Raw genomic sequence first — 15,000 nt, 5'->3', positions numbered from 1 at the left:
TAACATTTTTGCTCCTTTACACTTTGAAGTAAGGAGCAAATCTGACAAGTGTCATCCGACTACCATAATGGTTAGTTTATTTATTGATTAAAAAACTAGGGCAGATTATCATCATCCTTATCTGACCACGTGAAAAGGGCTGGTCAATCCATGCTCCATAGCGAATCCCTGAATAATCCGATATACATAACATTAGTTTCTTAGCTGCCATTCTTCATGAATTTTGCATTTTGGTTACTCTGATACATGTTCGTAAACATCTCATTTTCCAGATTCATCCTTTAACTGATCAGATAGGTAGTTATTCATTCACCAACATAAATCTAGTATAAGGATGGAGGGGGGCAGGTGGGGGGTTGGGGGGGGGGGGGGGCAATGGTGGACCCTGAGGAGACATAGAGGTGTAAGCAACTCACGAAAGTCACAGCCTAAAATAATTGGGGAGAAAAAAACAAAAACAACTCATTATTCTCAGAAAACAACTGACCACACATGTATGTTTCTCCATGGAAATTTTTGCAAAGTTCAGAAAGTGAACTTCAATCCTTTCTGTACAGCAAATAAAAATTGCTCAAATGGCTGAGAGAAAAAAAGACCCAAGCACTTATTGTACCCACAGTCCACTCCGAGTTATTTTCAGATCAAAGAAGACCCATCATAATGGGTGTAAAAAAAAAAAAAAAGAAAAAAAAAGTAAGATCACACGAAACAATGATGAGCCATTTCCAACGATGTATGCTGCATGCTGTGTACTCAGTACAACAATAACCATTATTTTACATCATTCATAAAAAATACAAGCAACAAATTTTGCATGCCAAGCAACACAACATGAGAACCCCATGAGGCAAGCCCCTGTGACGAAACTGACACCCCCACACTGCATGCCACACAACACTTAGGCGAGGATGCATTAAACATTCAAAACCAAAAACATCGGAAAGCATTTCTCAGCTTTGCCCAAGTGTATTATTATTAAAATCCTTGAATTTTACAGATCTGTTAGTGAAAGCTGGAGGAACCCAAACCGGGCCAACAAAAGCATTAATTCAACTGCAGCAAACAGGCACAGAAGTACATGTAAAACACTCCACGGATTTACAGTATACGTATACATATGTGCATAAATTATAATTATCTGCACGCTGAAGCTGTAATTGAATGCAAAGATCCATTTACATCATCCTGACTGGCTTGAGGGGTGTGCTCTTTAAACCAAGTGACGCCATAGTGTGCCGGGTTTGTGCTAGGCTCCTCTCGGCCATGATACTTTTCTGTGCCTCTCTGCAATGGAAACAGATCGGGTCCACTCCACCACCACACTCCACCACACACAGTGCTCACAGGAAAACACAAGACACTAAAATCTAAACCGCAACAGCCTCGCATACAGAAGGTACTGCCACTAGTACTGGTCTGGTAGCAGTCCATTTTTTCTGGCACCCAATACTACCAAGCATGTGATCAACAGGCAGACCTTTATCCACACACAAAAACCAAAAAACAACAAAAACAACTAAGCTGACAATGTTGTAATCAGTAATGTTACTATGTGTGTGCATACATGAGTGTGTATATATATATATATATATATATGTATGTGTTTGTGTGTGTGTGCTTGCATGCATGTTGGAACACATATGACTGAGTAACACTAACAATGGTTGCCAAGTCAGACTGTCTCAGTGTCTGGTATAACCTAACTCTGCTGTCTACCACAGGTGAATATGAACCATTTAATTTATATTTATAATATAAGGAAAAGTTATGCACCCGGTGTGATACAGGGAAAACCAAAAAGTGCTGCTTCAAGTTCAATAAACTATCGACATTAAGAGCAGATGAAATCTTTTGCGTCTTGACAAAAAAAATAGTGTTGCGTGACAACAAAGAAAAGGGTAATAAAACAACTTCAGTAGTCACTCCCAAAGTTATGTTCTTGTAAAACAAAGTGATGTAGGGAAAATCAAATGAATAATTAAGGTGCAAATCATGCATAAGCAACACTTCAGGGAGGAAAAAAACAAAAAAACATAAGAGTCCGAAAACCAACCAAACATGCAGTAACTGTCGACAGTTTTCACCAATACTACTACTAAATTATTTGAATAATATTCTAGTAAATAATAAAATATTTAAATATATAACATAGAGAACTAAGAAGCTAGTTGTTTTCATTTTCAGAGTCCTCTTTTCTGAGACCTACTCATGAAATTTACCTAATCTGGTTATAAAGTCCATTAATAATCATTATTTAATGCAATGATACCCTTCAACTTCAAGTATAAACAGCCCATTAAATGTAATTAAAGCAGTGATACTCTACAAGTACAACTAGAAGCATAAACGCTTAACAGGTTATTAATTAGAATTAGTCACGTGACACTCATCAAGTGTCAACTACATGTATCATAATTAATGGAGCGATATACTTCAAGTATGAACAGTCCATTAATTATAATTAATGCAGTGATGCAAGTATAAACAGTCCATTAATTATCATTAATGCTGTGACACTGCTGACAACCCGAATCACCACTAAAAAGGTGATTTGCATAATTAATAAGGGTCATGTGTGCAAAGTGTTTAATCAAGATCCTCACTTTAAGTGCAACCGTACAAAAACAAAAATTGACAAAGCTCACTCCAAAAAATAAATAAATAAATGACCTCCCCTCCACCCCACCCTTCTTTTTTTTTTTTTTTCTCAAATTTTGAAAAAAGTAGCCATTGTAATACTAATAACTAAAATAAAATGTGTGAGAACAGAGGTGCTTTTCTTTGTTTTTGTTGTTGCATTTGTTGTTCTTGTTTTATTTGCACCCAAACACACACACACACTGATATGCATGTGTACCAGCACACACACACACACACACATGATGACAAACACGAGGATAATATATTACAATATAAATGACCGTGTTGCAGAGCAGAGGTATCTATGTAATGTCAAGCCATGTTCAAGGAGCTAGACCAAAAACAATTGCATTTACACCCACCTGCCCCTGACATCCATTCTTTGGGCCATCCTCACTAACAGTGCAGCCACTGTCCATAAAGGTCACCCGATTCGCCTCATTCCTCAAACCTTGGCTCCATCCATTCAGTATCATTCCATCACAACCACGTTCCTTTTCACCAATTATATCCATCTCTCACAATTTTTTTTCTTCTCAAAAGTCTTTCAATGGCAAGCGATATCAATAACCCCAATAAGATGGGGAAAAAAAAAAGTTGTCCTCTTGTTCGTTTGTGTCTGCTATATGTTTGTTAAATAGGGCTAAACAAATTCAAAAGAATGTAAAATAAGATGTAGTGTATTTCCAATTCTCTATTAATTTGTTTATTGTTAACTTATTATATCCAGCACTGTAATACTATCAGGCAATGAAGGAGGACATTTTACGTCAATCTGTAGTGTAGTGCAGTATAGCACATCAGTAGCACACAATCCAAGCGTTTGGAAATGATTTCCTCTTTGGTCACATGAACAGTTTTTTAACTAGACACACTGCAGTGAATGTTTGAATTACTCAACCGCCAACTAGGAATGACATTCACAGCCATTCCAGTTTTACGTAATCTCAAGAATGCACACTGACCAAATTAATCCCTGCCACAGCTATGCTCCAGACTAAACAGCCATCAGTGACTGGACTTCAATTAAATATTTCAGTCCTTGGCTGTACTGGTGAGGATGTGGCACAGGTGCCAGTTAAATGGCTCATTCGCTATCGCAATGTTAAGTATGGAGTCAGTCAAACAAGACTGGACATTCACCTTGCATGCACTGCCAACGTGGCCAACCGGTTTCCTTGCGACAGTCAAGACTGACTGGGGGAGGGGGACAGATTAACTCACTACCAATAACTTGGCTCTGAGTATGTTCAGACCTTTTCACATTCACTTCAGTCACACTACAGCGGCTAGGTTCACATGTCAGGGTTTTAAACTTGCCTCTAAAATTGCTGTGTCATACTTCTTGGAGAAATGGGTAACAAAATGCAGATAAGGTTTAACTAAAAGCGTGCAGGATGGAAGGCAGGCATGTACGTCTGTGCTCACTGTAGCCAAACATGTAATATATATATATTCCACCCCACCTACCCCAAGAAATGCCTTGTCACAGAGTGACATACATGTTCTCTAACTTAGTAACTACGTAAAACATTCACTCTTGTGACAAAGCATTTCTTTGGGTGAAGGTTAGGGGTACTAGGCACATGTATTCATTGCATTTATGATTACAGATTAGTGTTTATTATCATGTTCAACCCTTTTTCTTTCTTTTTTTATTATAGATTTCTGTGTAACTCCACTAAACTACAGGTCTTATCCTACAATGTATCATTAAAAACAGTGAAACAAAAATATGTTTTCTTATTTATTATATATGTTGTGCAAAAAGAGTGTTACCATTTTTTGTTCTCTTAGGAAGTTGGGGTGGGAGTTAAGTGTGTGTAAACTCTCAAATGACTCAATATAAATAATAAAATCCAATAAAACTTCTGCATATTAAAAATTCTGCATTTATAACAAATTTCAGCAATATCAACATCACCCCCTCCCCAAGACAGAATGAGTACTGTTCACAACAAGGTGTGAATATCCATTCACACTAACCAGTCACAAATGATAGGAGTGGAGAAGAAGAAATGTGGAATGAGCCCAAGTTTTATAATCCTGCAGACAAATGCCCCAAAAAACAGGCTTGAAGACACAAAGTATCTATGGGGCAGGGACAAAAGGTACTTTAATGTCAGTTCATTATTTCATATAATTATCATTATAATCTCAATGATTCTGGATGGGGCGATGGGAACTCCTGAGCCATTTGGTGGTTTACTTTTAACCCTCAGACTGATGGTGGAACAAACACACGAATCTCACTCAACATTCCAACACGGCAGAATGCGGGATATCCGTGATGGCGCCAGACATGAATAATGTTGGAGGGTGAGAGGGGGTGGTGGTCAGGCAGACTATTTAGAAAAGAAAAAAAATCATCTTTTCTCTACTGAACAGCCGCGTGTGTTGCATTTGGATATTCGATCTTCCAAAAAGGTCATTTGCTGTTCAACATTTTGACGACGTGGCATTCGACAAGGGAAAGGAGCAAAATCACCAACATCACGGCTTGTGGATTTGGGGGCAAAGCGCTTTCGCACGCAGTGCGCACGTGCTTGTCCGCGGATCAGGACAAAGTCCGTCGCGCGCATCTAATCATGGCGGCTTTCAAAATAAACATTCCACTAGAAAATTCCACAAATCAGCTTCAACAGTTTTGAGACTGAACTTCGAAAGATTTGAGGTGTCTACATTTAGGCATCACCTGCCTGCTCCTGCGGTGATGGAAGTAACCAAATCAATACAGTATTACTATTCGTCCCTGACTGCTATGAACCCTGCATGCACCCCCGTGAACCAACCAAACCCAACACCAGTGGCAACAGCAGGATTCCAAATCTAGAATCTACACGTCTTACACCTTCTGCAGTCCACTACTTCTATTTTTAGACGACTGACTCATACGGTCAAATGCATAAACTTGCCTCGTAAACTTGAGGTTGTTCGGATAGGCAATTTCATTTAGAACAGACACATCACAGCCCTTTGTCCTAAAAAGGCCATTTCACCACCTCGAGATGCTAGTTGCCTCGTCCCGCCATGCGGCGGCGCGATTTCATCATCAAGTCTGTCGACCATGTGGTCATTATGTTTCCATTCGAAATAGGGATATTTAGCGTTAATTTTCAAATATTTTTTTCCACTTACCAGAAGATCGACCTGGGCTCCATTTCCAGCTTCGTTGCCTTGGATATTTCCCTCCTCTGTTTTGTAAACTGTAGGATACAAATGAGACTTCGTTGCAGCCATTGTGTACTTCCTCAGCTCTGCGTGGTGTGTGACTTGCTTGTAAACCTTCCGTTGTGAACGCACTCTGGTGCTCGAAAGGATAACTTTTATATGAACTTCAGTTATGCGATTTGACAGAAAATCGGTTTCACTATTTTCTTATCAGAATAACTTTGAATATCGCCACAATAACTGATATACAGTAAGCTTTACATACCATGCAAATCGCGTGTTTGCACTGTACAGTGTTATTCACACTCTACAAATCCTTTCGGGCTCTCATTCATTGACTGGCACGTCACGTGGTAACCTGTTCTGCATAGAATGCGCGCAGACAGTTTGGGCTTGGGCCTCGTGTGCTTGACAACAAATGGCGGGATTTGACAGAACGTGAAGGGATAGAGAGGCCTGGTTGGATAAACTGAAAGGGTAAACAGTGCACGCAACCGTGGCTACTGAAGAAGAGTGCATTGAGCGGAGAGCTTTCAACACTGTGAGAGCACCACACTGTTTACTGCGTGGCTTGGTACACAACTCCACGCCCACACACAAGCTGTAGTCAAATTATCGTGGTTTTTCGTCCGTCCGTCCTGCTATTTCTTTCGCGTGGAAAAGTCGTTTGGTCTTTCCCAATCTTTCTTTTCCGCCTCCGGAAATTTTAAAGTGCGAACGTCATTTTACTTTTGTCCAACATTTTTAGGATTTTATAAACGTTGACTTTCCAAAACGGTCATTCGATTGTTCTTCCTCTTTTGCCTTACCACGTGACAAAAAAATGACCTCGTGTGAATTTCGTTTTCAAGTTCCCTGTGTGTGTGTGTGTCTGTGTGTGTGTGTTGTTGTTGTTGTTTTGTTTTGTTTTGTGTGTGTGTGTGTGTGTTGTTTGGGGTTTTTTGTTTGTTTTTGTTTTGTTTGTTTGTTGTTGTGTTTTTGTTTTGTTTTTGTATTGTTGTTTTTTTGGGGGTGTGCGGGGGCATGGTTGGTGGGGTTTTTTTTTGCATTTGATTGGTCATGCGAAGATAACCTTGTTTTGTTTCCTTGTCACGACTTCTAGCTAGTTCCGTATGGCCTCCCACTCCCACCGCAAGTATTGTGTAGTTTCTAGCGGACATGCTTAATGATGTTCAAAATATAACTTGATTCTTTTCCGTGTCAGTACTGAGGGTCTTGCGGACTTCCCCCGCCTTTGTGACTGAGTCCAACCTTCGTACAAACAACTTCACCAGCAGGGTCCCACTGTCAGGGTGTTCATGTCAGACCCTAAGTCGGGTGTTGAAAATCAGTCATACTCTGCGGCGCACTGCAGCGTGTCCGAATCCGCTTCAGTGGAAACTGCCGCCCGTGCACTATTGTACTATACTGACTTCTGACGCGGAGTTAGGACCGTGCGATGCCGACTGTCGAAATTATGTGTGTCTCCTGGACAACTGATAATTTTAAGTTTCAATCTTTGCGGCCGTCGGTGGTAACATGATTATTTCGGTCTGGGGAGTAATTCGGCCCCGCGGTTCATTTCACTCTACTCAGTTCACACACACACAAGTACACACTAACACATTACACCGCTGCGACAGGGCACTAATACACACACAGAGTAACACACACATGCCCACGCACGGCTCTTTTTATTTATTTTTTTTTAATAGGTAGTTTTTCGCAAAGAAAGTCGAATGTGTTTGTCTGTTTTTTGTTGTTTTTTTTGTGTGTTTTTTTGTTGTTGTTTTTTTTTTTGGGGGGGGGGGGGGGTGTTTATTTGTTTGTTTTTTGTTGTTGTTTTGTTTGTTTGTTTTTTGGGTGTGTTTTTTATTTAGCGAATTTCTTCTTCTTCTTCTCAGTTCTTCTTCTTTAAAAAAAAAATATAATAAGATAAACAGATGTGTGTGTGTGTGTTTTATTTTATTTTAGATAGCCGCCCATGAACCCCAAACCACTGAGAAATCAAGATCGAGAGATTGCGAAACACTGTGAAAAAACTGAGATGATGCGGACCGCAACTCTGTGATTACTCAGTATGCAAACTATAGAATGATAACAAATCCCTGACAGCATGGAAGGCAACTGACCTTGATCCTTTGACATGTTCACGGTTTACTTATTTGTTTTATTAACATTATTATTGTTAATGTAATTCCATTTCGGTTTATCACCCACGGCCCACTCGATCAATCGTCCGTCCCCACCCCATCACTCTTTTAATTGTCTCCCTTTGTTATTGACGCGTATACCGATGTCAGTGTTCGGTTGCTTTTGATTTCGCTTGATGCCTCCCCTCTCCATCCCTCCCCACCCTCTCTGTCTGTCTCTCTGTCTCTCTCGCTGTCTCATTGTCTCTCAGTGGAAGACATGGGGCTTTTTTTTTTTTTGTTTTTGTTTCCGATTGATTCCTTTGAATTATTCATACTTTTTGTTAGCAGATGATGTTATTCTCAGTGACTGATGTCAGAAACTGTTATAGGTTTACAAACACAGTTGAACAGCCTTCACCATGCAGCAGTTTCACTCCAATTAAAAGCTTTTTTGTCTAAAAGTAATATCATAGTACTTCGTAAGGGTGGTTATTTGAGCAGTAGAGAAAGGTATGATGGTAGTTTGATGCGAGATGTCAATGTTCATATAAATATCTGGGCATATTTTTCTCCTCACGCTTGAGTTTTGTTGGGGCATGCAAAGATCTAGCAAACAGAGCCAAAAATGTATTTATATCATGAAAAGTTGCATGTGCTCAACTTATAATGTTTCCTTTGATGTATTTATCAAAATTAATAATTTGATACACAATGCAGCCTGTTGTGGAAAACGGCTCTGAATTGTGGGGTCTAGACAAAGCTGCTGTTCACTGTGAATCAGTCCACACTTTTGCATTAAAGAGATTTTTAGGAGAAGATAGGCAAACGCCCAATGATTTAGTATATGGTGAAACCGTTATATACCCGTTATACTCTAGTTTCTGCAGTCAGGTGTATACGTTATTGGTTGAGATTGCTACAAATGGAACATAACAGAATACCCCGCAAAGCTGTTATGCACGATCACGTCAAGCACACACTCACATATCCCAACCACCCATCTATATACATACAGTGTAGGCCTATATCCACAGCCACACACACACACACACACACACACACACACACACAGAGAGAGAGAGGGGGGAGAGAGAACACACACACACACACACACACACACACACACACACAACGGCACACGCACGCCACGGACTTACTTCCGTGCACGCACGCACGCTCACACACACACACACACACACACACACACACACACACACACACACACACACACACACACATACACTTTCCTCAGGGCTGATTAAGCCTGCCGGCTCCGGTACCAACGTCCGCTTGAGCCGCTACTCCTCAGTACACGCAGTTCACTGAGTCTCTGACACAATACTGTTCAAGGCTTTGCTGACATCTCATTCCGCCTATATAGTGCACAGACCACGGGGCAATAAGCCAAAGTGCACCACATGTCTTTGACAAGAAACATCCAACGTGACCTCCGCAAGTCCCTGAAAAGATGCCTGTGGTTTAACGCAGCCTGTAATATCATCGTTGACGTATTGCGCCGGGCCTCTTAATACAGTGCAGCCATGCAGTGACTTACAGAAACTGATATTGAGTTGTCGAGTTAAACTGCTTCAAAAATATATGACAGAAAAAAACACGTTGCTGGTTTTACACAAACGCGCGCGCGCGCGCCCACACACACACACACACACACACACACACACACACACACACACACACAGCCGGAGAGAGAGAAAGAGAGAGAGTCAGAGAGAGAGAGAGTCAAAATCCCCCACAAACACACACACACACGCACGCACACACACGCACGCACGCATGAACGCACAAATACGCACGCACACGTACACACACACACACACACACACACACACCACAACAACACAACACACACACACACACACACACACACACACACACACGCACACACGCACGCACGCGCGCATGAACACACACGCGCATGAACACACACACACACACACACACACACACACACACACACACATCAACTATCCCAGCAGACAACAACAGCAGACAATTGAAAGAATGAAATATGATATAATCGGTTCCATCTTCAATAAACTATACAGCCACTCAAAAAAATAATGGAATGCTTTTTGTTTTTGTTTTTGCTGTTTTCATTTACATGTTCATTAGAACATTAAAACAAACCCCGCTAAATTGTATAACAACAGCAAAGAAATAAAAAAAATATATATAAATGAAAAAAATAACAACACCGGCTTCGAGTGACTGTATTATAAAGCTTATCATATCAGTGCTTTCAAATTAATGTCACGGATACTGAGCAATATCATAGCGGCACTGTCCACCCACTCAGTTAACCACTGCACCGATAAACAAATCATTAACATTGTGCTAATCTACTTATACGTAACACCACTCTCTATTCCAGCGACAAAGGATAAACTGAATCTGCGCCTGTTCAGCACTCTTATCGCTAAAAAAAAAAAAAATAAATGTTCTATGATTGTGCAGCAACAGATTGGAATAATATATATATATATAACACATGACGAATGAACGAACACACCATCATCAACATTTGAAATAAACATCATATCTCACAGCCGAATAGAATGGATTGTTCACCACAAAACAAGGGGGAGCGTTCACTGATTTACCACAATTATCATTACTCAAGTGAAATGTCTCCGTCAGTTTAAAAAGAAAAAGAAAAAAAGAGAGAGAAACAGCCAACCCAACAAATTAACACTACGAATAAATCAAATTTCAGACGAGTAAAATCTGAAAGAAAAATAGAAAGAAGACAAAAATTTTACCAATTGCAGACGAAAACCAACAAAAACAACTCAGCTGAGAATAAAAACAATAAATTATGAGCTTGCATGATCGGTTCATAACATTTTTTTTTTTTAACAAAAGGTTTTGGTTGAATGCACACACACACACACACACACACACACACACACACGCACACGGTAACACTCACGCATGCACGCACGAAAGCACTCACCCCCCCTCTACCGCCCAACTCCACCCCATACACACACACGCACACAAGCATGGTCAGTTCTCGTTTCAAACACACTGCAATACTTATCAGGGTGTCGTGTCGTCCACATGGTGCAGGGATAAAAATGTTACTTTGTCAGTTCATAGGGGATTTGTCCGAACGCAGTGACGCCCACTGTTCTAAAAATAGGTGGATAGCGCATGCCTTCTTTGAGCCACTTTGCTAACTGAAGCCAGCGGAAGTATTCATTCAGCCATTTTGCTACTTGTGTCGGTGCAGCGCGAAGCAGTAACTTCATATATAATTATAATTATAGCCGAGCGATCAGCTGGCTACGATGACTGCTTCATGGCAAGGTTTTACTTGCTCGCGGCGTTAGTTAAACTGACCATACTGTGTGTGCCTCCACAGCAAGTTAGCGTTACGTGTCACTGCACTGTTTTCCTGTAATAACTTTGGTAAATAAACCATTGGCAAATATAAATCAAGACAAAACATTTGGCATGTCGTGGGCGCAAGCATGACACGATTTCATCTAAGATACACAGTTACAGTTCAGAAACCACCACCAGTTAGCAGATGACTTCTCAACGGACTGACAGCTGGATACGAGTCTCAGTATGGCGTCCAGTTGGCTTTAGCTTTCCTGGCCAATGAGCTATCTATCTAATTCTAGAACAGTGATTGACGCCTTCTTGAGTAACTGAGCTGAACTGATCTCAGACCAGATCTCAAACTGGCCGGCTTCATTCAAATACGCGTCTCGAAGGGGTTCTGCGACGAGCCAGCAAAACCAGGATTGGTCACAGTCTTGCTGGTGATCGGAGCTTCTGGGTCGAACCTGGGCACTTTCTGGGCAGGCCCCCACTCGGGCGTGGCCTTCAGCAGCTTACGTATTCTCTGTGCACAGACACACACACACACACAAGCGCGCGCACACACACACACGCACACACATACACACACATACGCACATACGCACACACGCACACACGATCACGTCATCACTTATTTCACTTGACTCGATTCCATGCAGTACTGTAGCTAACAGAACTTCTGCATCAACACACTCTCCTTATCTTTTACCTATTCATTCATTTATGTGACACACCCGTTTGCTTCCGTGCTTAATGCCACATCGCTTTCTCAATAACTTAATGTTATATCCAAACACACAATCGTCGTAATTACAGCACAGTTGATATCAAATTGTTCACCCAAATTCATAAGACGTTCCAGATGTCACGGTGATAACATCCTCGGTTGTTTCCTTTCTTCATGGTACACCGAATACTAAGTACTTTACGTTACTGTTACTGTTATATCCAAACACACAATCATCATGTTTCGGCACTATTTCACTCAAACTATTCACTCAAAAATCATACGACATTCTAGAAGTCAGTAAATATGATGACAGGGGATTCCCGTATGTCACAGCAACAGTACTTCTGTATCAATGGATCGAGACATAAGCTGATGACTACTGTTTCAATCAAATTGTTCACCAAATTCATACGACTTTCCAAAGTCACTAGTATAACGACATGGACCACTTCCGTATGCTACAGCAACATTGCAACTGCACCAAAGAATCGAACATAACTATAACGGTGCTGTTTACATCGAATAAAAAATTGTTCACCAAGTTTTTTATCACATTCCAGAAGTCACTAGTATAATAGAAGGGACTGTTTCCATATGTTAACAGCAACAGTGCAACTGTACCAAGGAATCGAACTAACTATGACAGTACTGTTTACATCGAACTGTTCACCAAAATTGATACGACATTCCAGAAGCCACTTGTTTGAGGGCAAGTACTGTTTCCGAATGTTAACAGTAACAGTGGAACTGTAACAAGGCATCGAGTTTCGGACAGTGCTGATTCCATCGAACTGTTCACCAAAATCAAACGACATTCTAGAAGTGACGAGTTTATGATAGTACCGCTTACATCGATTCACTCACCAAATCAATACGACATTCTGGAAGTCGCTAGTATAATGACAGGGACTGTTTCCATAAGTTAACGCTTAGAGTTGACTTCATTAAGATTTTGCGCCTTATAAATATTATTATTAGTAATAGTATTTTTATGTATTTATCAATTATTTCTTTTTCTTTTTTTCTCAAGGCCTAAGAGCGTTGGGTTACGCTGCTGGCCAGGTATCTGCTTGGCAGATGTAGTGTAGCGTATATGGATTTGACCGAACACAGTGACACCTCCTTGAGCTACTGATACTGATAACAGCAACAGTGCAACTGCACCAAGGGATCGAACTTATGATAGTACTGTATTCATCGGTTCATTTACCAAATTCTTATGATATTCTAGAAGTCACTTGTATAATGACAGGGACTGTTTCCGTATGCTTACAGTAACTGTGAAACTGCACTAAGGAATCGAGTTTAGGACAGTACTGTTTACATCGAACTGTTCGCCAAATTCATACGACATTCTACAACTGAGTCACTATAAAGACAGGGACCATTTCCGTATGCTACAGCAACAGTGGAACTGCACCAAGGAATCGAACTTATGACAGTGCTGTTTACATCGAATCGTTCACCAAATTAATCATCGACATTACAGAAGTCACTATTAACAACAGGGACAGTTTCTGTTTGCTACAGCAAAACTGCAACTGCTCCAAAGGGGAAGCCGGCGGGGAGAACATGAGCTCACCTGCAGGAGGCTGCGGTCGGCAGGGGACCTGACCAGCTTGAAGATGCTGAGGGACAGGATGAGGACGACGGGCAGCATGGCCATGGACCAGCCCACCAGCTCCGCCCACATGGGGTACAGCTTGCCCGCGTACGTCATGCGTGAGTATTGGAACCAGTTGAAGAACAGCAGGAACTGTGTGCACATGGGAAATGTCAATCATGATAATCATAGTCCATACACGGGCTACATAGCCCAATATTTTAGATACAGGAACTGCAACCCCCCCGCGCCCAACCCCCGCGCCCCCCATACGCACACATACACGCACGCATGCACGCACGCAGGCGCGCACAAATACACACACGCACGCATACACACACATACACACGCGCAAACACGCACGCACGCACGCACGCACACACACACACACACTTTTCCCAGTGGACTGCATTCAACACACACTCACACACACACCCGCGCGCGCGCACACACACACACACGCGCACCACTGTCCCAGAAGACTGCAGTTAAACAGCAGAAGAACAAAAGGAAATGCAAATGTACAACACATCTGAAAATAACTACAGGAACCGCAAGGATACATTTTATACAGACACACATGATGACAGACCCCACACACGAACAAGCGAAAATGTAACGGGAAATGTAAATATAGGCCTATAAACTGCAGCGGCGTTTAAAGAAAAATTTTTTAAAAAATTGATTCAGACCCTGCATGATAACATACGATATCAGACACACAGTTACATTAAAAACGCGTTGACATGATTGACCTAAAACAAACACCTCCACTCATTATTAGTATCTCTCTCTCTCTCTCTCTCTCTCTCTCTCTCTCTCTCTCTATATATATATATATATATATATATATATATATATATATAACTTGGGATTGACCAAGATTCTAATTTAGTCCCCTGAGGATTTTTTTTAATCCCTTGCAACTGGCCCCCCATAGGCTGTGTCATCGTTTAAAAGTGCAGATTTTAAAAGAATTTTACAACTTTTGTTTTATCTATTTGCCTGGTTTTTCTTGCCTTGTTCTGCTCAAGTTGGTTATTGAGAGACATTTCCTTTTTTTTTTTTTTTTTTTTTTTTTTTTTGTAAAAAAACGTCCCTGCCAAGCAATTGGTATTTTCTCCTTGCTTGAGTAGTAGTTTCTCTCTTATTCACAGACAAGAGCGGGTAGCAATCCCGATGAGCACTCCCAAGTGCGAAACAGCTGTCGTTTGCTGTGCAAAATAAAACTTCCTTTTGCAGATACTTAGGACCAACTATGACCAACTTAGGACCAACTATGAGCAAATGAGAGCTTTTTAAACCACCACCCACCCCATACCCAAATACAGTTTTAAAGGTGAAAGAATTAACCAAGACTGGGGTTTTTTTTGGTGGTTTTGTTGTTGTTG

General features: G+C 41.0%; 2 protein-coding genes across 2 annotated transcripts in view; both read right to left on the bottom strand.

Annotated features, from left to right (window-relative positions):
* LOC143301230 (sodium- and chloride-dependent glycine transporter 1-like) overlaps positions 1 to 5,885 on the bottom strand; it is a 26,630-nt gene extending 20,745 nt beyond the window's left edge. Inside the window, exon 1 of the mRNA XM_076615361.1 lies at positions 5,779 to 5,885. Within this exon, the coding sequence (XP_076471476.1) occupies positions 5,779 to 5,880 (102 nt within the window). The 5' untranslated portion in view covers positions 5,881 to 5,885. The remainder of the gene's footprint in view (positions 1 to 5,778) is intronic.
* Positions 5,886 to 10,949: 5,064 nt separating this feature from the next.
* LOC143301271 (sodium- and chloride-dependent glycine transporter 1-like) overlaps positions 10,950 to 15,000 on the bottom strand; it is a 27,902-nt gene continuing 23,851 nt past the window's right edge. The window contains exons 14-15 of the mRNA XM_076615435.1: positions 13,589 to 13,762; positions 10,950 to 11,799 (exon numbers count right to left, since the gene is read on the bottom strand). Of these exons, the coding sequence (XP_076471550.1) occupies positions 11,650 to 11,799; positions 13,589 to 13,762 (324 nt within the window). The 3' untranslated portion in view covers positions 10,950 to 11,649. The remainder of the gene's footprint in view (positions 11,800 to 13,588; positions 13,763 to 15,000) is intronic.

This window comes from Babylonia areolata, chromosome 27 (assembly GCF_041734735.1).
Source record: "Babylonia areolata isolate BAREFJ2019XMU chromosome 27, ASM4173473v1, whole genome shotgun sequence".
NCBI lineage: Eukaryota > Metazoa > Mollusca > Gastropoda > Neogastropoda > Buccinidae > Babylonia > Babylonia areolata.
Note: the sequence above shows the minus strand (reverse complement) of the source record. Positions and strands in the feature narration are given on the sequence as shown.